This window comes from Macaca nemestrina, chromosome 4, assembly GCF_043159975.1.
Source record: "Macaca nemestrina isolate mMacNem1 chromosome 4, mMacNem.hap1, whole genome shotgun sequence".
NCBI classification, from domain to species: Eukaryota; Metazoa; Chordata; class Mammalia; order Primates; family Cercopithecidae; genus Macaca; species Macaca nemestrina.
The window spans coordinates 109355641-109374062 of record NC_092128.1 but is presented as its reverse complement, the minus strand read 5'-3'; the positions used below and the strand labels follow the sequence as shown (position 1 = coordinate 109374062).

Sequence of the window (18422 nt, the reverse complement as noted above, 5' to 3'; positions counted from 1 at the left end):
TATTAGTTGTAACCTTTTATTGCTATTGATATCTATAAGTACGTTAAGTAAATCTTCATTTTGCTGACCTCTTTGAGGATGCATGGTATCAGCAGATTCTTTCTTTCACTGGACAGGTGAGAGATTAGCAGGATCAAGTCAATTTTTCCCTTTTTGCTTTGTTTCCTTCAGAGCAGCAAGATTCATTGTCTAGCAAGAGGGAAACTGTGTTAAATGGCGGAATTTGTCTTAGTGGTAATGGTTTAAAGAGTGCATGTAAATTATACAGCTAGTTTACACAGGGTCTGATAGGTACCACTGCAGGAGATTCTTTTTAAAAAGCTGTTTTAGCAAGACAATCATTTTAACTCAACCAGATTAATAGCATGATAATTAATAACACAAGAGCTTTTCAGTATAAAAATTGGCTTGTAGATAACATGAGATGGCAGTTTCCTCTTGCCTTCTGAGATTAGTGAGGCTGCTTTGCCAGATGGGTTTCCATTATTAACAAGGGAGAGAGTCTTCCAGGGCCTCAGATGACAAGTTCCTGGGGTAATTTGTTTACCTGTTAACTCTTTGAGGGAGAGCAGCAGGATCTGCCTGCCAGGGTGTGGAGAAGTTGTAGGAGACACGTGAAAGAGCATGTGGTCCTCTAAAGAACAGTTTTAGATTCTCTTCCAAAAAGGGCAGATGGGTGGTGATAGGAACACAAGGATTCTTTCCCCTTGCAAATGATTGTTATTCTTTTATCATCTCTTCTGACCATTTTCTTTTTCTGTGCTTTGTAGGAAACTGGGTCCCTTGAAGAATCTACAGATGAGTCTGAGGTAAGGTGGTGACTCAGGAGCCCTCGGATTTGTAGCTCACCACGTTGTTCTCTTGAGTTGCGCTGCTTTGCTAAATGCAACATTCGCAGGGGCTGAGGGTGTAAAGCAGGGCCGTAGGTAACTGAGCCGTGGGGAAGAGCTTTTAATATGCCAGTTTTCTTAAAAAAGATTAAATGGATTAGCTTAAAAATTAAACAAGAAAAGGAACAAAAAGTTTTCATCTGGAACAATATTTTAACTTGAAACATGTTGGCAGTGGGAAAATTGATACAAAGTTTTAGAAATTTATCTCAACACTTTAACATCCCCCTTGCCTGCTTTTTAAAAATAGCCACTGTAGGTTTTATGATGTTTATTCTTTCTTTGTTCTTTTAATGAATGTGACATGTTTATTGGTATAATTTTTGAATCATTGAAATTGGAGTTTGCTTCTTAAAAAGGGAACTACCTTAAAAGTTGTTAGGGTGTTGTGATAAAAATAGTTTCTTAAGGAGAATAATATATAAGGAAGGACTTTAAAAAAATTATTTTCAAGTCTGCATAAGAAATGTTTAAGTGTAAGTTTTTTTTTTTTGTTTCTTCTTTTTTGAGACAGAGTTTTACTCTTGTTGCCTAGGCTAGAATGCAATGGTGCAGTCTCAGCTCACTTCAACCTCCGTCTCCTGGGTTCAAGTGATTCTTTGGCCTCAGCATCCCAAGTAGCTGGGATTACAGGTGCCCGCCACCATGCCCAGATAGTTTTTGTGTTTTTAGTAGAGACAGGGTTTCACCATGTTGGCCAGGCTGGTCTCCAACCCTTGACCTCAGGTGATCTCCCTACCTCAGCATCCCAAAGTGCTGGGATTATAGACATGAGCCACTGTGCCTGGCCCAAGCATAATGTAATTGGCTTATCAGTTTTCTAGATGGACTCAGAAGAAGTACATTTTTCCTTTTAATATTTTGTTTCACTCAGAGAAATGAAAATGTACCTGTGATAACCTGGAAATACACACTGACATGACTCTAGCCATGATAATCTGTTACATTTGGGTTGATATTGCATAAGCTTATGTGATTTTTGTTGCTTTTCCAAGGAAAAGTTGGGCTTGTGCATGTTTCTGTAGAGAACAGCTTATATATCAGGGATGTCCAATCTTTTGGCTTCCCTGGGTCACATTGGAAGAAGAAGAATTGTCTTGGGCCAGACATAAAATATACTAACAATAGTTGATGAACTAAAAAAAATTGCAACAAAAAATCAAACAATGTTTCAAGAAAGTTTATGAATTTGTGTTGGGTCACATTTAAAGCCATCCTAGGCCACTTGTGGCCTGTGGGCCATGGGCTATATATTATGTCATTGCGTAGTCATGGTTTCTAACATTTTCATTGATAAGGACTTCCATTACTGTGGGGCTCCTGGTAAGGCATTTCTGAGTTTTCTTATAGATAGGGTATATTTGTTAATTTCTCATAGAGTATTGAAAAGCATTTTAGGTTACCTTATTTTAGAAATCTCTGGTTAACTAAGATTCCAGTGTTCTTAGAATCATTGGTACGGAATCATACAGTGTTGGAACTCTGTCCAGGAATTTCATATGACAGGTGAGGAGGGTGTTGGCAGCCACCTAAATCTAAATCTTTCCACACATGCTCCAAATACTAAACAGCTCAACAAGGAGAGCAAATAAAAGCACACACAATCTAGGCCTTCCAGTATGATTAGCAAATGGGGAGTAACACAAACTTCAGTGCAAGTGGAGAAATAAACATCCAAAGCCAGCAGAATCGGCTCTGGAGTTGACACTGGAGCTGACAGTCAGATGGAGACTGGGTAGAAATGAAGAGAGTACAGCTGAGACCCAGCCAAGGCAGAATGCACATAAAAATCATGCTTAGTGAGAAGGGGGCCCCATTCTTAGTGGGGAAATATGAGAACAGATGTGAGGCTTGGTAGATTTGGAGAATTTAAAGAAAGGAACTTGAAAGTATATGGGACTTTAGGTGACAGAGTTGGATGGTGTTGCTTTTGGGAGAGTTGGGGGCGGCATCCCTTAGAGGCTTGGCAGTGAAAGAAAAGGACAAAGCAGAGGAAATTAAGGGTGCCCAGAGACAAAGAACATCATCAGATCAGGAGACTTACTACTCACCACGAAAGGATGCCACTTAGAAAAGAAAATGCAGAAACCTGGTAAACCACACAGATGCCTCACCCCTTCTTCCCTAGTAGCATCTAGTACTGCTATCCAGGAAAATCCACGTCATTTAAAAATGAATTGAAATGACAGGTAACATCCATAAAAAGCTGCTATAGGAAGAAAATAGAATCAGAAAGCAGAAAACAATAACATAACACTCCATCGTGAGTAGAATATCTATCAACAAGCATTTGCAGATACAATAAACTACCTTAACATGTTTTTTGTTTTGTTTTGTTTTGTTTGTTTTGTTTTCTTTTTTGAGACAAGTCTCACTTTGTCACCCAGGCTGGGGTGCAGTGGCACGATCTCAGCTCACCGCAACCTCGACCTCCCAGGTTCAAGCAATTCTCATGCTTCAGGCTCCTGAGTAGCTGTGATTACAGGTGTGTACCAACACGCCTGGCTCACTTTTGTATCTTTAATAGAGACAGGGTTTTGCCATGTTGGCCAAGCTGGTGTCAAACTCCTGGCCTCAAGTGATCTACCTGCCTCGGCCTCCCAAAGTGTTGGGATTATAGGCGTGAGCCACCGTGCCTGCCCACAGTAAAGTACCTTAAATCAGATATTTAAAAACTATATTAGAAATGGACAAAGAAACTAGGAAGTTAGGAAATGAGAGTTGGCCAAACTGAGGAGAGAAATGGAAGGAAAAGGTAGTTATTGTAAGGTTGAGGAAAGTGAGACCCAAATGTGGCCTGATTGTCTAATGTCCTACAGCTGATGAGTGGGAGAAAGGGATTCCAACTCTGGGCTCTTTCCATTGTCTTGCTGTCTAGCCTCCAGTGCCTGCTGCTTTGGATAGTGCTAAAGGACTGGAGGTGGACCCTCATTTGTCACTTGGCCATACCTTGTGGTTTTTGTGTGACCTGGGCATAGCGCTTACCTCCTGTATTCTTCAGTTTCCTCGTGTGAAAAATGGGGCTTGTTGCTTGCCTTGTAGGGTTGCTGTGAAGATTACATATGATTAATATTCATAAAGCATCTTGTATAGAGCCTAGGACATGGGAAGCACTTCCTAAATATTAATGACCTTCAGTTTATATTTTAGATATTGTCATGGTGGCTCATTTTCCAACTTGGTGCTTCAACCTGAGGGCTTAGAGAGATTCCTCCCCCACTTCTCCCCGCCTGACCTCCGCACCCCCGCCGCCACTAGCTCTATGAAAGCAGTTACTCTTCTAGATACTACTGATTCTACTGAGTTTATGGACCAGCAAAGTAGTCAGAATGTTGACAGACCAGGTTTAGGCCTTGTAAGTGTAGTAAACCTGTTTGCAGTTGAGCCTTTGAAGACTTTGGAGTTTTTTTACTCAGTTTGAATCACTTTCCAGTTCCAGGAGCAATATTTTGAGACACCGCTCAGTCTGCCAGAGAATCCTCCTTCATCCATTTCTTTGTTCTCTATTATCTCTTCTCATTATGTTTTGTAACTGTTAAACTTTTTTTGAAGGACAGGCATTTTCCTTATATAGTTCTACCTTTTCCTTATTCAAGTGCTAGGATAATTTCCATTTCCATAAAGAATAATGTGTAGTGTTTTCAACCATGTAACAGTTTATATATCATTTTATGAAATGCTGCATTTCATGTAAACTGTGCTTTTATAGTATATCAGGAAGACTTTTAAGTTTATCTGAAGGTCTTATTTTGATATATGTTTGGGAAAAGAATATTGTCTACCTAAAACTGGCCATATGTTTTTCTTTACTCTTGAAAACTGCAACCAAATGAAATGAAATTGTTGAGTTAGTATTATTAATGTAAAGGAAAGTGGTGTATATGCCAATATATAATACTTTAAAAATTTTAATATATTTTGCAATTAAAGTAGAAATGCAAAATCATATTACAACCAAGATAGTTAATATGTCATTTAATAGGCTACATAGTTAAGGGTCCTGCATTTACGGTAATAATTGGTTGTTGCAAAATTCTGTAGACTAACTAAACTGGTCCTTCCAGCTAGGATTTTTTGAAAAACATGCAGTGTACTGTTTATTTCACCTTGATATTATGAGCCAGATTATTTCTTAGATGGTGTTTTATTTTGAAGAGCATAACAAAGAAGTACATTATCTTCCAAAGGATTTCACTCCTATTGTGAAGCACTAAGATCTTTTCAATACTTACGGATGATTGCTCTTGTGTAAATGGTAGCATAGTGAGGTGGGAGCACAGGGGAGTGAGTGAGTGGTCAGGAATGGCTTCAGTTGGAATCTTCAAGAGTGAGTATGCCTGGAACCTTGGGAGGTGAGTCTGGGCAGCGAAGCTGGGTGTCTTTGGGAAGGAGGGAATGTATGTGCAGAGACTGAGTCGTGGAAGAGTACGTATGTATGCATGTTCAGCCAACCATGAGGCACTCAATGTGGCTGTAGTGTAGGAGGAGGGTGGGAACAGTGAGGCTGGCGAAGGAAATTGGTGTGGTTGTGAAGCCCCTAATGTATCAAACCAGGAAGTGTGGACTTGATTCTGCGGCCATCAGGGAGCCACCCCAAAGCTTGATTGTTGAGGATAGGGAAGGGTTATTGAGGGTATTGTTGGTGACAGATGAACTGGAAGGAGAGACGATAGCAGGAAGACCATTCATGAGGTTCTCATGGAAGTCCCCATAAGAGATAGGAGGAATGTAGGGGCCTGGGCAAGGCAGTAGCAGAAGACAAAGAGGAACTGACTCCAAGAAGATGCTTCTTGAGTCCGGTCAATAGGAAATATAGGGTAATGTGGAAGAGATGAGCTAGATGGGGAGTCAGGAAGATTCCAGTGTCTACTTCAGCCTTGTTACAGGAAAGTGAGTCCAGTGTAAACAGTGAGAGGAAAAAGATGTTCTAATCCTGAATTCTGACCCTAAAGATTGATTTCTTTTTGTTTAGATTATTCTTTTCTTTAAAGTGGTACATTGCAATCCATTGGTGACCTCTTTTATATGGTTTTCTTCAGGCTGAAACAAATAATATGCTTTTGTATTAAATATGTTTTCAAAGAAAAGCAAATAATCAAATTAATTTCTGGGATTTTATTTTATTTTTTAAGTCCTACAAGTTACTGCTTGTTAGAGGCAGGTCTGAGCCCCCTTTGGAGCAAAGGTGTAAAGGAACAAGTATTGTGTGAGAAGTCTACTCTGATGATGATGATTATTACAAAAATGAACAGTTATTTAGTATGGAAAACAGTGCTGGGCACTTTGGTATGCTCTTTAGGTATCTTAATCTGCCCTGTGACTTGGCCACCATGATCGCTTCTGGTTTACAGATAAAGACACATACTTCAAGTTTTCGGAAACTTGCAAGGCTACCCAGTTGGTAAATGGATTTGGATCCCGTAGTTTGACTCCAGGGCTCCAGCTGCTAGTTATACTGCCTTTAACTTCCTTGTGACTTTCTGATTTTAGGCCAAACTCTTCTTCTGTGTACCTTTATAGAATTTGACAGGATTAAAAAAAAAATCTTTGGAATTTTCCCTATGTATAAAAATGAAATTTTTGGGTAATATTACAGATTTTGATTTGTTCAACTTGTAGGAAAATATACCAATTTCAGAATTGCTTTCTATTCTAGAGAATAGAGAATAGTTGATTTATATATAATATTAATTGTTTAATAAAGTTCCTGTTTTACTACAAAATATATAATGCTGTTTATTTACAAAACAATTATAAAAATATTTATAAAATAATGTTAACTATAAGTGAGACTTCCTTAAAAGTACTCATTTCTATATTTAGAAATTTAGCTATAAGAGCATTCATTTCTTTGTATAATACAAAAATTTGGAAACAGGTTAAATATCCAGAAATAAGAAATTGATTAATAAAGGTTTATTCATATAATCCATATAATGGATTGTTATTCTGCCACTAACTTGATTAATGGCATTAATATTTAAGTAAAGAAAATATTCCTATGTCCTTTTTCATGCTATCTTTATAATTTAAAAAGCTTTTTTATAAAAATGCCATTAAGAACAGGAGTTGACAGGCATTTTCTGTAGAGTTCTAGGTAGTAAATATTTAAAAGCTTTGCAGTCAGAGGCAATATGGCACATATTATGTAGGTATGTAACTGTAGAAGTGTAAACATCATGCTTCGTTTATGGGCTGTGCAAAAACGATGCTTGACTGGAATTGATCTGCAGGCTGTAGTTTGCTGATTCCTGATTTTGGATGTGTACTGGTTTCTCTCCATCCCACAAAATCCATATATAAGCAAAGGAAAAAAGCATGCAAGAACATATTATCAGTGGGACATGTGCTTTTTATTTTATTTACTATCATTATCTAAATTTTCATTTTCTAAATTTTCTATAATAAATATGCATCACTTATATACTTAGCAAAATAACTTTTTTTTTTTTAGCAAAACATATTCATCTTTATACATATTATAGGTGTCTTCTGTATTGATGTTTGGGTTGCAGAGCTCTGGAACCCAGAATGAAATGGTATGTCTTTCCTTCCCCGTCTCAAACTCTCTAACAAGGGAGTTAGGAGAAAGATTTGGTTTATTTCTTAGCCAATTTTATTGTATTCAAGATTTTCTGTTAATATAAAGCCAAATTTGTTTGTTGTTTTACTACCCTTTTTTTCCTTGAGATATTAATTAAAAAAAATCATTTTGAAATAACTGTATATTCACATGTAGTTAAGAAATAACACAGAGGTGGGAGGTCAAGGCGGGAGGATCACTTGAGGCCAGGAGTTTGAGACCAGCTGGGGCAGCACAGTGAGACCCTGTCTCTACAAAAAATTTAAAAATTCACTTGCCTGTAGTCCTGGTTACTTGGGAGGCTGACGTGGGAGGATCACTTGAGCTCAGGAGGTTGAGGGTGCATTGAACCACGATTATGCCACTGCACTCCAGACTGGACAGCAGAGCAAGACCCTATCTCTAAAAGAAAAAAAAAGGAGGAAAAACACAAAGATATTCTGAATACCCTTCACTCACTTTCCAAAGGGTAACATCTTACGTAACTCTAGTATAATATCACACCAGGAAGTTGATACTGATACAAGGCACAGACCTTATTTGGATTTCACCCGTATTACATGCATTCATTTGTGTGTGCATGAGTTTGTGTGTACTTAGTTCTGTGCAGTTTTGTCATGGTAAGATTCATGTAGCCACCACTCCACTGCTGTGAAAATACAGGACAGTTTCATCACAAGGTTCCCTGTGCTCTCTTTTTGTCGTCACAGCCATTCCTTGCCGCATGTCCAACTCCTGGCAACTAGTAATCTGTTCTCCATCTGTATAATTTTGTCATGTTATACATACTATATGCATCGAACCATATAGAGTGTAACCTTTGGAAATTGGCTTTTTTTGGTGCTCTGCTAGTCTTTTAACTAGTTGTAGGTAGACCACTCACATTTAAAGTATTGATATGTTAAGGCGTAAGTCTGCCATTTTTTGGTTTTCTGTCTGTATCCTCCGTTTTTCATTTCTCTTGTTTCTCTTTCCTTTCTTTCCTGTGCATTACTTGAGCATGTTTTAGGATTCCATCTTAATTTATAATATTTTTTAGTTACTTTGTATAATTTTCCTAGTGGTTACTCTAGGTATTGAAATATATGTACATAACTTATCACAGTCTACTGGTGTCCACAACATTTTGCCACTTCCAGTGAAGTGTGGAAACCTTACTTCCATTTAGTCCCTTTACCCTCCTTGCTTTTTAAGTGCAATTGTTTAAATATTTACTTTACGTACTTTGAGCGCCACATCAGTTGGTATTGTATTTTTTGGCTCCAACTATCAAATGTCGTTTAAGAAACTCATGAAAAGAATAATCTATTATATTTACCCCTATTTTCACTCATCTCTGTGTTCTCTTCTCCTTTTTGAAGTTCTAAGCCCTTTTTTCTGTTATCGTCTATCTCCTATCTTCTCTTCCTTTCTGTATAGAAAACTCCCATTAGCTACTCTTTAAGGATAGGCTTGCAAGTGACAAATTCTTAGTAATTTGAAATTTTTTAATATGAGAATACCCTTTATCTTCTCTTCAGTTTTGAGGTGGTTTTTGTTTTTGTTTTGTTTTGTTTTTTAACCAGATACAGCATTTGTGGTTGGCAATTCTTTTCTTTAAGGACATAAGGTATGTTGTGCCACTTCCCTCTGGCTTCTGTCATTTCAAGTGAGAAATCCATTTTCATTTGAATTGGTGCTTCCCATAAGTAATATGCTGTTTCCCTAGCTGTTTTCAAGATTTTTTTTTTTAACTTTAGTGTTTACAAGTTTAATTATAAGGTCTTTGGGCATAAGTTTCTTTTATTTTTCTTATTTGGGGTTTGCTCAGCTTCTGAGATCTGTATGTTTATGCCCTTCACTAAATTGTGAAAATTTTCAACCATTTTTTCTCCAAATACTTTTTCAGTCCTATTCACTCTCCCTGTGGAACTGTGATAACATGAATGTTGGCCCTTTTGTTATTTTTTTCACAGGCCCCTGATAAATTCTTTTTTTTTAAATTATACTTTAAGTTCTGGGTTACATGTGCAGAACATGCAGTTTTGCTACATAGATATACAAGAGCCATGGTGGTTTGCTGCACCCATCAACCTGTCACCTACATTAGGTATTTCTCCTAATGTTATCCCTCCCCTAGTCCCCCACCCCGCACAGGCCCCAGTGTGTGATGTTCCCCTCCCTGTGTCCATGTTTCTCATTGTTCAACTCCCGCTTATGAGTGAGAACATGCGTGTTTGGTTTTCTGATCTTGTGATAGCTTGCTGGGAATGATGGTTTCCTGCTTCATCCATGTCCCTGCAGAGGACATGAACTCATCCTTTTTTAAGGCTGCATTGTATTCCATGGTGTATATGTGCCACATTTTCTTAATCCAGTCTATCATTGATGGACATTTGGGTTGGTTCCAAGTTTTTGCTATTGTGAATAGTGCCACAATAAACATATGTGTGCATTTGTCTTTATAGTAGAATGATTTATAATCCTTTGGGTATATGCCCAGTAATGGGATTGCTGGGTCAAATGGTATTTCTAGTTCTAGATTCTTGAGGAATTGCCACACTGTCTTCCACAATGGTTGAACTAATTTACTCTCCCACCAACGGTGTAAAAGTGTTCCTATTTCTCCATATCCTCTCCAGCATCTATTGTTTCTTGACTTTTGAATGATTGCCCTTCTAACTGGCGTGAGCTGGTGTCTCATTGTGATTTTGATTTGCATTTCTCTAATGACCAGTGATGATGAGCATTTTTTCGTATGTCTATTGGCTGCGTAAATGTCTTCTTTTGAGAAGCGTCTGTTCATATCCTTTGCCCATTTTTTTGATGAGGTTGTTTGCTTTTTTCTTGTTAATTTAAGTTCTTTGTAGATTCTGGATATTAACCCTTTGTCAGATGGATAGATTGCAAAACTTTTCTCCCATTCTATAGGTTGCCTATTCACTCTGATGATAGTTTCTTTTGCTGTGCAGAAGCTCTTTAGTTTAATTAGATCCCGTTTGTCAAGTTTGGCTTTTGTTGCCATTGCTTTTGATGTTTTAGACATAAAGTCTTTGCCCATGCCTGTATCCTGAATGGTATTGCCCAGGTTTTCTTTTAGGATCTTTGTGGTCCTAGGTCTTATGTTTAAGTCTTTGATCCATCTTGAGTTAATTTTTATATAAGGTATAAGGAAGGGGTCCAAGTTTCAGTTTTCTGCATATGGCTAGACAGTTTTCCCAACACTATTTATTAATTAGGGAATATTTTCCCCATTGCTTGTTTTTGGCAGGTTTGTCAAATATCAGATGGTGGTAGATGTGTGGTATTATTTCTAAGGCTTCCATTCTGTTCCATTGGTCTATATATCTGTTTTGGTATCAGTACCATGCTGTTTCGGTTACTGTAGCCTCGTAGTAAAGTTTGAAGTCAGGCAGCGTAATGCCTCCAGCTTTGTTCTTCTTGCCTAGGATTGTCTTGGCTATGCAGGCTCTTTTTTGGTTCCATATGAAGTTTAAATTAGTTTTTTCCAATTCTGCGAAGAAAGTCAGTGGTAGCTTGATGGGGATAGCATTGAATCTATAAATTACTTTGGGCAGTAAGGCCATTTTCACGATATTGATTCCTCCTATCCATGAGCATGGAATGTTTTTCTATTTGTTTGTGTCCTCTCTTATTTCCTTAAGCAGTTGTTTGTGGTTCTCCTTGAAGAGGTCCTTCACATCCCTTGTAAGTTGTATTCCTAGGTATTTTACTCTTAGTAGCAATTGTGAATGGGAGTTCACTCATGATTTGGCTGTTTGTCTGTTCTTGGTGTATAGGAATGGTTGTGATTTTTGCATATTGATTTTGTATCCTGAGACTTTCCTGAAGTTGCCTATGAGCTTAAGGAGATTTTGGGCTGAGACAATGGGATTTTCTAAATATACAGTCATGTCATCTGCAAACAGAGACAGTTTGGCTTCGTCTCTTCCTATTTGAATACCCTTTATTTCCTTCTCTTGCCTGATTGCCCTAGCCAGAACTTTCAATACTATTTTGAATAGAAGTGGTGAGAGAGGGCATCCTTGTCTTGTGCCGGTTTTCAAAGGGAATGCTTCCAGTTTTTGCCCATTCAGTATGATATTGGCTGTGAGTTTGTCATAAATAGCTCTTATTATGTTGAGATATGTTCCATTGATACCTAACTTATTGAGAGTTTTTAGCATGAAAGGCTGTTGAATTTTGTAGAAAGCCTTGTCTGCATCCATTGAGATAATCATGTGGTTTTTGTCATTGGTTCTGTTTATGTGATGGATTACGTTGTTGATTTGCATACGTTGAACCAGCCTTGCATCCCAGGGATGAAGCCAGCTTTATCTTGGTGGATAAGCTTTTTGATGTACTACTAGATTCGGTTGGCCAGTATTTTATTGAGAGTTTTTGCATCGATGTTCATCAGGGATATTCGTCTAAAATTCTCTTTTTTTGTTGTGTCTCTGCCAGGCTTTGGTATCAGGATGATGTTGGCCTCATAAAATGAGTTAGGGAGAATTTCCTGTTTTTCTGTTGATAGGAATAGTTTCAGAAGGAATGGTACCAGCTCCTCTTTGTACCTCTGATAGAATTCGGCTGTGAATCTGTCTTGTCCTGGACTTTTTTTTTGGTTGATGGGCTATTATTGCCTCAATTTCAGAACCTGTTATTGGTCTATTCAGAGATTCAACTTCTTCCTTGTTTAGTCCAGGAATTTATCCATTTCTTCTAGATTTTCTAGTTTATTTGCATAGAGGTGTTTATAGTATTCTCTGATGGTAGTTTGTATTTCTCTGGGATTGGTGGTGATATCTCCTTTATCATTTTTTATTGTGTCTATTTGATTCTTCTCTCTTTTCTTCTTTATTAGTCTTGCTAGTGGTCTATATATTTTGTTGATCTTTTCAAAAAGCCAGCTCCTGGATTCATTGATTTTTTTTTTGAAGGGTTTTTTTGTGTCTCTATCTCCTTCAGTTCTGCTCTGATCTTAGTTATTTCTTGTCTTCTGCTAGCTGTTGAATTTTTTTGCTCCTGCTCCACTAGTTCTTTTAATTGTGATGTTAGGGTGTTGATTTTAGATCTCTCCTGCTTTCTCTTGTGGGCATTTAGTGCTATAAATTTCCCTCTACACATTGCTTTAAGTGTGTCCCAGAGATTCTGGTACATTGTGTCTTTGTTCTCATTGGTTTCAAATAAACTTATTTATTTCTTACTTCATTTCGTTGTTTATCCAGTAGTTATTCAGGAGCAGGTTGTTCAGTTTCCATGTAGTTTTGGGGTTTTGAGTGAGATTCTTACTCCCAAGTTCTAATTTGATTGCACTGTGGTCTGAGAGACAGTTTGTTGCAATATCTGTTCTTTTACATTTGCTGAGGAGTGTTTTATTTCCAATTATGTGGTCAATTTTAGAATAAGTGCAATGTGGTGCTGAGAAGAATGTATATTCTGTTGATTTGGGGTGGAAAGTTATGTAGATGTCTATTAGGTCTGCTTGTTCCAGAGCTGAGTTCAAGTCCTGGATGTCCTTGTTAATTTTCTGTGTTGTTGATCTGTCTGATATTAACATTGGGGTGTTAAAGTCTCCCATTATTACTGTGTGGGAATCTAAGTCTCTTTGTAGGTCTCTTAGAACTTGCTTTATGAATCTGGGTGCTCCTGTATTGGGTGCATATATATTTAGGATAGTTAACTCTTCTTGTTGAATTGATCCCTTTACCATTATGTAATACCCTTCTTTGATCTTTGTTGGTTTAAAGTCTGTTTTATCACAGACCAGGATTGCAACCCCTGCTTTTTTTTGGTGCTTTTCATTGGCTTGCTAGATCTTCCTCCATCCCTTTATTTTGAGCCTATGTGTGTCTTTGCACGTGAGATGGGTCTCCTGAATGCAACACACCAATGGGTCTTGACTATCCAGTTTGCCAGTCTGTGTCTTTTAATTGGGGCATTTAGCCCATTTACATTTGAGGTTAATATTGTTATGTGTGAATTTGATCCTGTCATTATGATGCTAGCTGGTTATTGCTCCCATTAATTGATGCAGTTTCTTCATAGCGTCAATGGTCTTTACAATTTGACATGTTTTTGCAGTGGCTGGTACTGGTTGTTCCTATCCATGTTTAGTGCTTCCTTCAGGAGCTCTTGTAACATAGGCCTGGTGGTGACAAAATCTCTCAGCATGTGCTTGTCTGTAAAGGATTTTATTTCTCCTTCACTTATGAAGCTTAGTTTGGCTGGATATGAAATTCTGGGTTGAAAATTCTTTTCTTAAAGAATGTTGAATATTGGCCCCCACTCTATTCTGGCTTGTAGGGTTTCTGCTGAGAGATCTGCTGTCAGTCTGATGGGCTTCCCTTTTTGGGTGACCTGACCTTTCTCTCTGTTTGCCCATAACATTTTTTCCTTCATTTCATACTTGGTGAATTGGTTAATTATGTGTCTTGGGGTTGCTCTTCTCGAGGAGTATCTTTGTGGTGTTCTCTGTATTTCCTGAATGTGAATGTTGACCTGTCTTGCTAGGTCAGGGAAATTCTCCTGGATAATATCCTGAAGAGTGTTTTCTAACTTAGTTCCTTTCTCCCTGCGACTTTCAGGTACACCAATCAAATGTAGATTTGGTCTTTTCACATAGTCCCATATTTCTTGGAGGCTTTTTTTTTTTTTTCCACTCTTTTTTCTCTAATCTTGTCTTCTTACTTTATTTCATTAATTTCATCTTCAATCACTGATATCCTTTCTTCCACTTCATTGAATCTGCTATTGAAGCTTGTGTATGCTTCACGAAGTTCTCATACTGTGGTTTTCAGCTCCATTAGGTCATTTAAGTTCTTCTCTACAGTGGTTATTCTAGTTAGCCATTTGTCTAACCTTTATTGAAGGTTTTTGGCTTACCTGCGATGGGTTAAAACATGCTTCTTTAGTTTGGAGAAGTTTGTTATTACCGACCTTCTGAAGCCTACTTCTGTCAACTTGTCAAACTCATTCTCTGTCCAGTTTTATTCACTTGCTGGCGAGGAGTTGTGTTCCTTTGGAGGAGAAGAGGCGTTCTGGTTTTTGGAATTTTCTGCCTTTCTGCTCTGGTTTCTCCCCATCTTTGTGGTTTTATCTACCTTTGGTCTTTGATGTTGGTGACCTACGAATGGGGTTTTGGTGTGGATGTCCTTTTTGTTGATGTTGTTGCTATTCCTTTCTGTTTGTTAGTTTTCCTTCTAACCAACAGGCTAGTTAACAGAAAAGGTTAACTCAGCTGCAGGTCTGTTGGCGTTTGCTGGAGGTCTACTCCAGACCCTGTTTGCCTAGGTATCACCAGCAGAGGCTGCAGAACAGCAAATATTTCTTCCTGATCCTTCCTCTGGAAGCTTTGTCCCAGAGGGGCACCTGCCTGTATGAGGTGTCTTTTGGCCCCTACTGGGAGGTGTCTCCCAGTCAGGCTACCCAGGGGTCAGAGACTCACTTGAGGAGGCAGTCTGTCCGTTATTGGAGCTCGAATGCCATGCTGGGAGAACCATTGCTCCCTTAGAGCTGTCAGGCAGGGACATTTAAGTCTGGAGAAGCTGTCTGCTGCCTTTTGTTCAGATATACCCTGCCCCCAGAGGTGGAATCTAGAAAGGCAGTAGGCCTTACTGAACTGCAGTGGGTTCTGCCCAGTTCGAGCTTCCCTGCTGCTTTGTTTACACTGTGAGCATAGAACCGCCTACTCAAGTCTCAGTAATGGCAGACGTCCCTCCCCCCACCAAGCTCCCGCATCCCAGGTCAATCTCAGACTTCTGCGTTACCAGCGAGAAAAGCTCCATGGGCGTGGTACCCACTGAGCCAGGCACGGGAGGGGATCTCCTTGTCTGCTGGTTGCGAAGACCATGGGAAAAGCGCAGTATTTGGGCAGGATTATGCCGTTCCTCCAGGTACAGTCACTCACGACTTCCATTGGCTAGGAAAGGGAAATCCCCCAACCCCTTTTGCTTCCTGGGTGAGGCGACGCCCCACCCTTCTTCTGCTCACCCTCCATGGGCTGCACCCACTGTCCAACCAGTCCCAATGAGATGAACCAGGTGTCTCAGTTGGAAATGCAGAAATCACACATCTTGTGCGTTGATCTCGCTGGGAGCTGTAGACTGGAGCTGTTCCTGTTTGGCCATCTTGGAAGTGTGGACCCTTCATTTTTAAAAGCTGGTTTTCTCTCTCTCATTCAGAGGGTATGCATTCTCTTGATCTATCCTCAGATTCAGTGGTTCTGTCCTGAGTCATCTCCACACTGCTATTGAGCCCATCCAGCGAGTTATGTCTTTTGGTTATTGTATTTTCTAGTTCTAAAATTTTCCTTTTTTAAAAAAAAATTCTATTTCTTTGCTGAGATGTCCTATTGTTTCATTTGCTTCAAGAGAATTTATAACTACAACAATTTTCTAATGGCTACTTTGATATTTCCAACACTGGATTCGTCTCATGATAAACATTTTAATGCAAGACAATATTTAAATCATGAAGAATCAATTGCTTCAATATTTCCTATATGCCTCATGTTGTGCTGAGTGCTTTATGTGGATTATCTCATTTAATATGGACCACAGTCCTATCAGATAGTATATTTGGTGGGAGAGGCTGGTTATGCTTAAGTAACAGACAGTTTCTAAATTGTAGTATCTTAACACAACATTTATTTCTAAGTAGAATTAGTAGTGCAGGGAGAGGAAATTGAGCCATAAATAATATAGAAATGTGATCATTTTCTGTAGTTTTTTTTTTCTATTTATGGAACATAAACAATGTGCTATGGAATACATTGGTGATAGAACTGGAGACTAAAGCAGGTCTGCTTCATGGAGATAAGTATTTTTTTTCTTTTAAATCCTGCATCTTGGCAGATCACGAGGTCAGGAGATCAAGACCATGCTGGCTAATATGGTGAAACCCCGTCTCTACTAAAAATGTAAAAAATTAGTCGGGCGTGGTGGCATGTGCCTGTAATCCCAGCTACTCGGGAGACTGAGGCAGGGGAATTGCCTGAACCTGGGAGGTGGAGGGTGCAGTGAGCCGAGATTGCGCCACTGCACTCCAGCCTGCACGACAGAGTGAGACTCTGTCTCAAAAAACAAAACAAAACAAAAGCAAAAACAAAATCCTGTGTCTCTGAATAGGTTCTTGGTGTATTATATATTTATAAGTATATCCCACCTTTCTCAGAAGAGTTTAGAGTATTGTACAAAGAACTTTGCTATACAAACCTCAAGTTATTAGCCTAACATTTCAAGATTACAGTTGAACAGCAGAGAGAAAAATAAGAAGGGAAAAAACAGGCTAAAGAGGAGTGTCAGGGAAAGAGAAGAGCACCAAATAGCAAGTGAAATGTTTTGAGGTCTGTTTCGTACCAGATGAGGGTTCCAGAGACCTTTGATTTGTGAACGCAACTGAATAGCTAAACTAGGCTTATTCTGCCTATAGTTTGTTCCATTGAAGCAAAGATTGTATGTGCGTTTTATTACTCAGAGCCCAGGCCAAGGCAGGTAATTACAGAACAGTTAATTGGTGTAGGCCAGGTGCAGTGACTTACACTTGTAATCACAGCACATTGGGAACCTGAGGTGGGAGCATTGCTTGAGGTCAGGAGTTCAAGACCAGCCTGGGTAACACAGTGATCCTTCCTCTCTACAAAAAAAAGCAAATTAAAAAAAATATATATTGTGTCACCTCTGTCTTTACAATTTTTGTTAACATTATTAAATAAGCATTGCCTTATTTTTTAAACATTATAAATACATGACATTATTAAATAAGCATTTAATAACATATTACATAAGCGTTGCCCCCTAAACAGATGTGTATTTAGTTCTGGTTTAATTCTTCCAAATACCAGTTAGGAGTTCTTAAATATGTTAGATATATAAATTTTAATAAAACCAAGTGGACTGACAAATACTTGAAATTATTAAAATAAACCTGTATGCTATTTAGTTGAATGAGAAATTAATTTTAAAATAAAATGCAATTTCTAGGTGTATCAGCCACAAAGAGAGTTCGTTTTCAGTTTTATTAAAATGAAAACCAGTCATTGTGAGAAATCAGGAGATAGCTTTTTAAATCAGGAAATGTATCACACAAAAGTCATTTATTTATCTCACCTGGTGGGTAGAACATTTATGAATCATTTATTGAAAATTAAATTGATTCTTTATGTGTATTAATTTTAATAAACAGATTTATGGCAACTAGTAACAAAAATGGTAATGCACCCTGTTATGAGATTGATTGCTGAGAAAAATGGAGCATAGGGTTATAGTGTCCACATAGCTTCCACATAGCACTTGGCTTATAAACTTGATCTTTCATTTAATGAGCTATTAATATTAACAGGTTCTGCTGATTATTGCGTCATTCAGGCATGGATAAACATTCCCTTTGAAGCATATATTGTAAAAATTATATGTTTGAAAACTTAGTAGATACTTTCTGGGGGCAAGAATTTTGAATCTTTATTACTGCCCTTTCTTAGAGATTGAAGAAAAGAAAACAAGTCCCCTGGTATGATATATATTGGAGCAGAATTTATAATTTCACTACCTAGAAGAAAATTTATTTTAGGCAGTCCAAGATTGACTGGTTGATCATTTTATTCATTCAACAAATATTTATTGATGACTTTTATATCTTGGATGCTGGGATACACAAGTATTTCATGAGGAAGGGAGACAGTAAACAAAAAAACTTAAATATGTAATAAACCAAGTGAAATAACACTAGGTAAGGGGACTACGGAGTGGTCTGAGGAGTTGCTGTTTTATGCTGGGTGGTTAGGGAAGGCCTGTCTGTTCAGGTGACATTTGAGTAAATATCTGAGGAAAAAGTCTCATAGGTAAAAGGAAGAGCAGACGCTGTGCCCAGAGGTAGAGGTCATGCTGGGTGTCTTCTAGAATGTGAATGTGGCTGGAGCAGAGTGGTGGGAAATGGTGTCCAAGAAGTAATGGGCAGCTAAGAATGTTGAC

At 38.4% G+C, this 18422-nt stretch overlaps 1 protein-coding gene across 2 annotated transcripts in view; it reads left to right on the top strand.

Moving 5' to 3' along the window:
* Positions 1–18422, top strand: part of LOC105497763 (VPS41 subunit of HOPS complex) — a 207955-nt gene that overhangs the window by 31058 nt on the left and 158475 nt on the right. For both annotated transcript variants that reach the window (XM_011769100.3, XM_071095062.1), the window contains exon 2: positions 771–809. Coding sequence is in view for 1 of the 2 variants with exons in the window: in XM_071095062.1 (XP_070951163.1) it covers positions 771–809 (39 nt within the window). In the remaining variant the exon portion in view is untranslated. The remainder of the gene's footprint in view (positions 1–770; positions 810–18422) is intronic.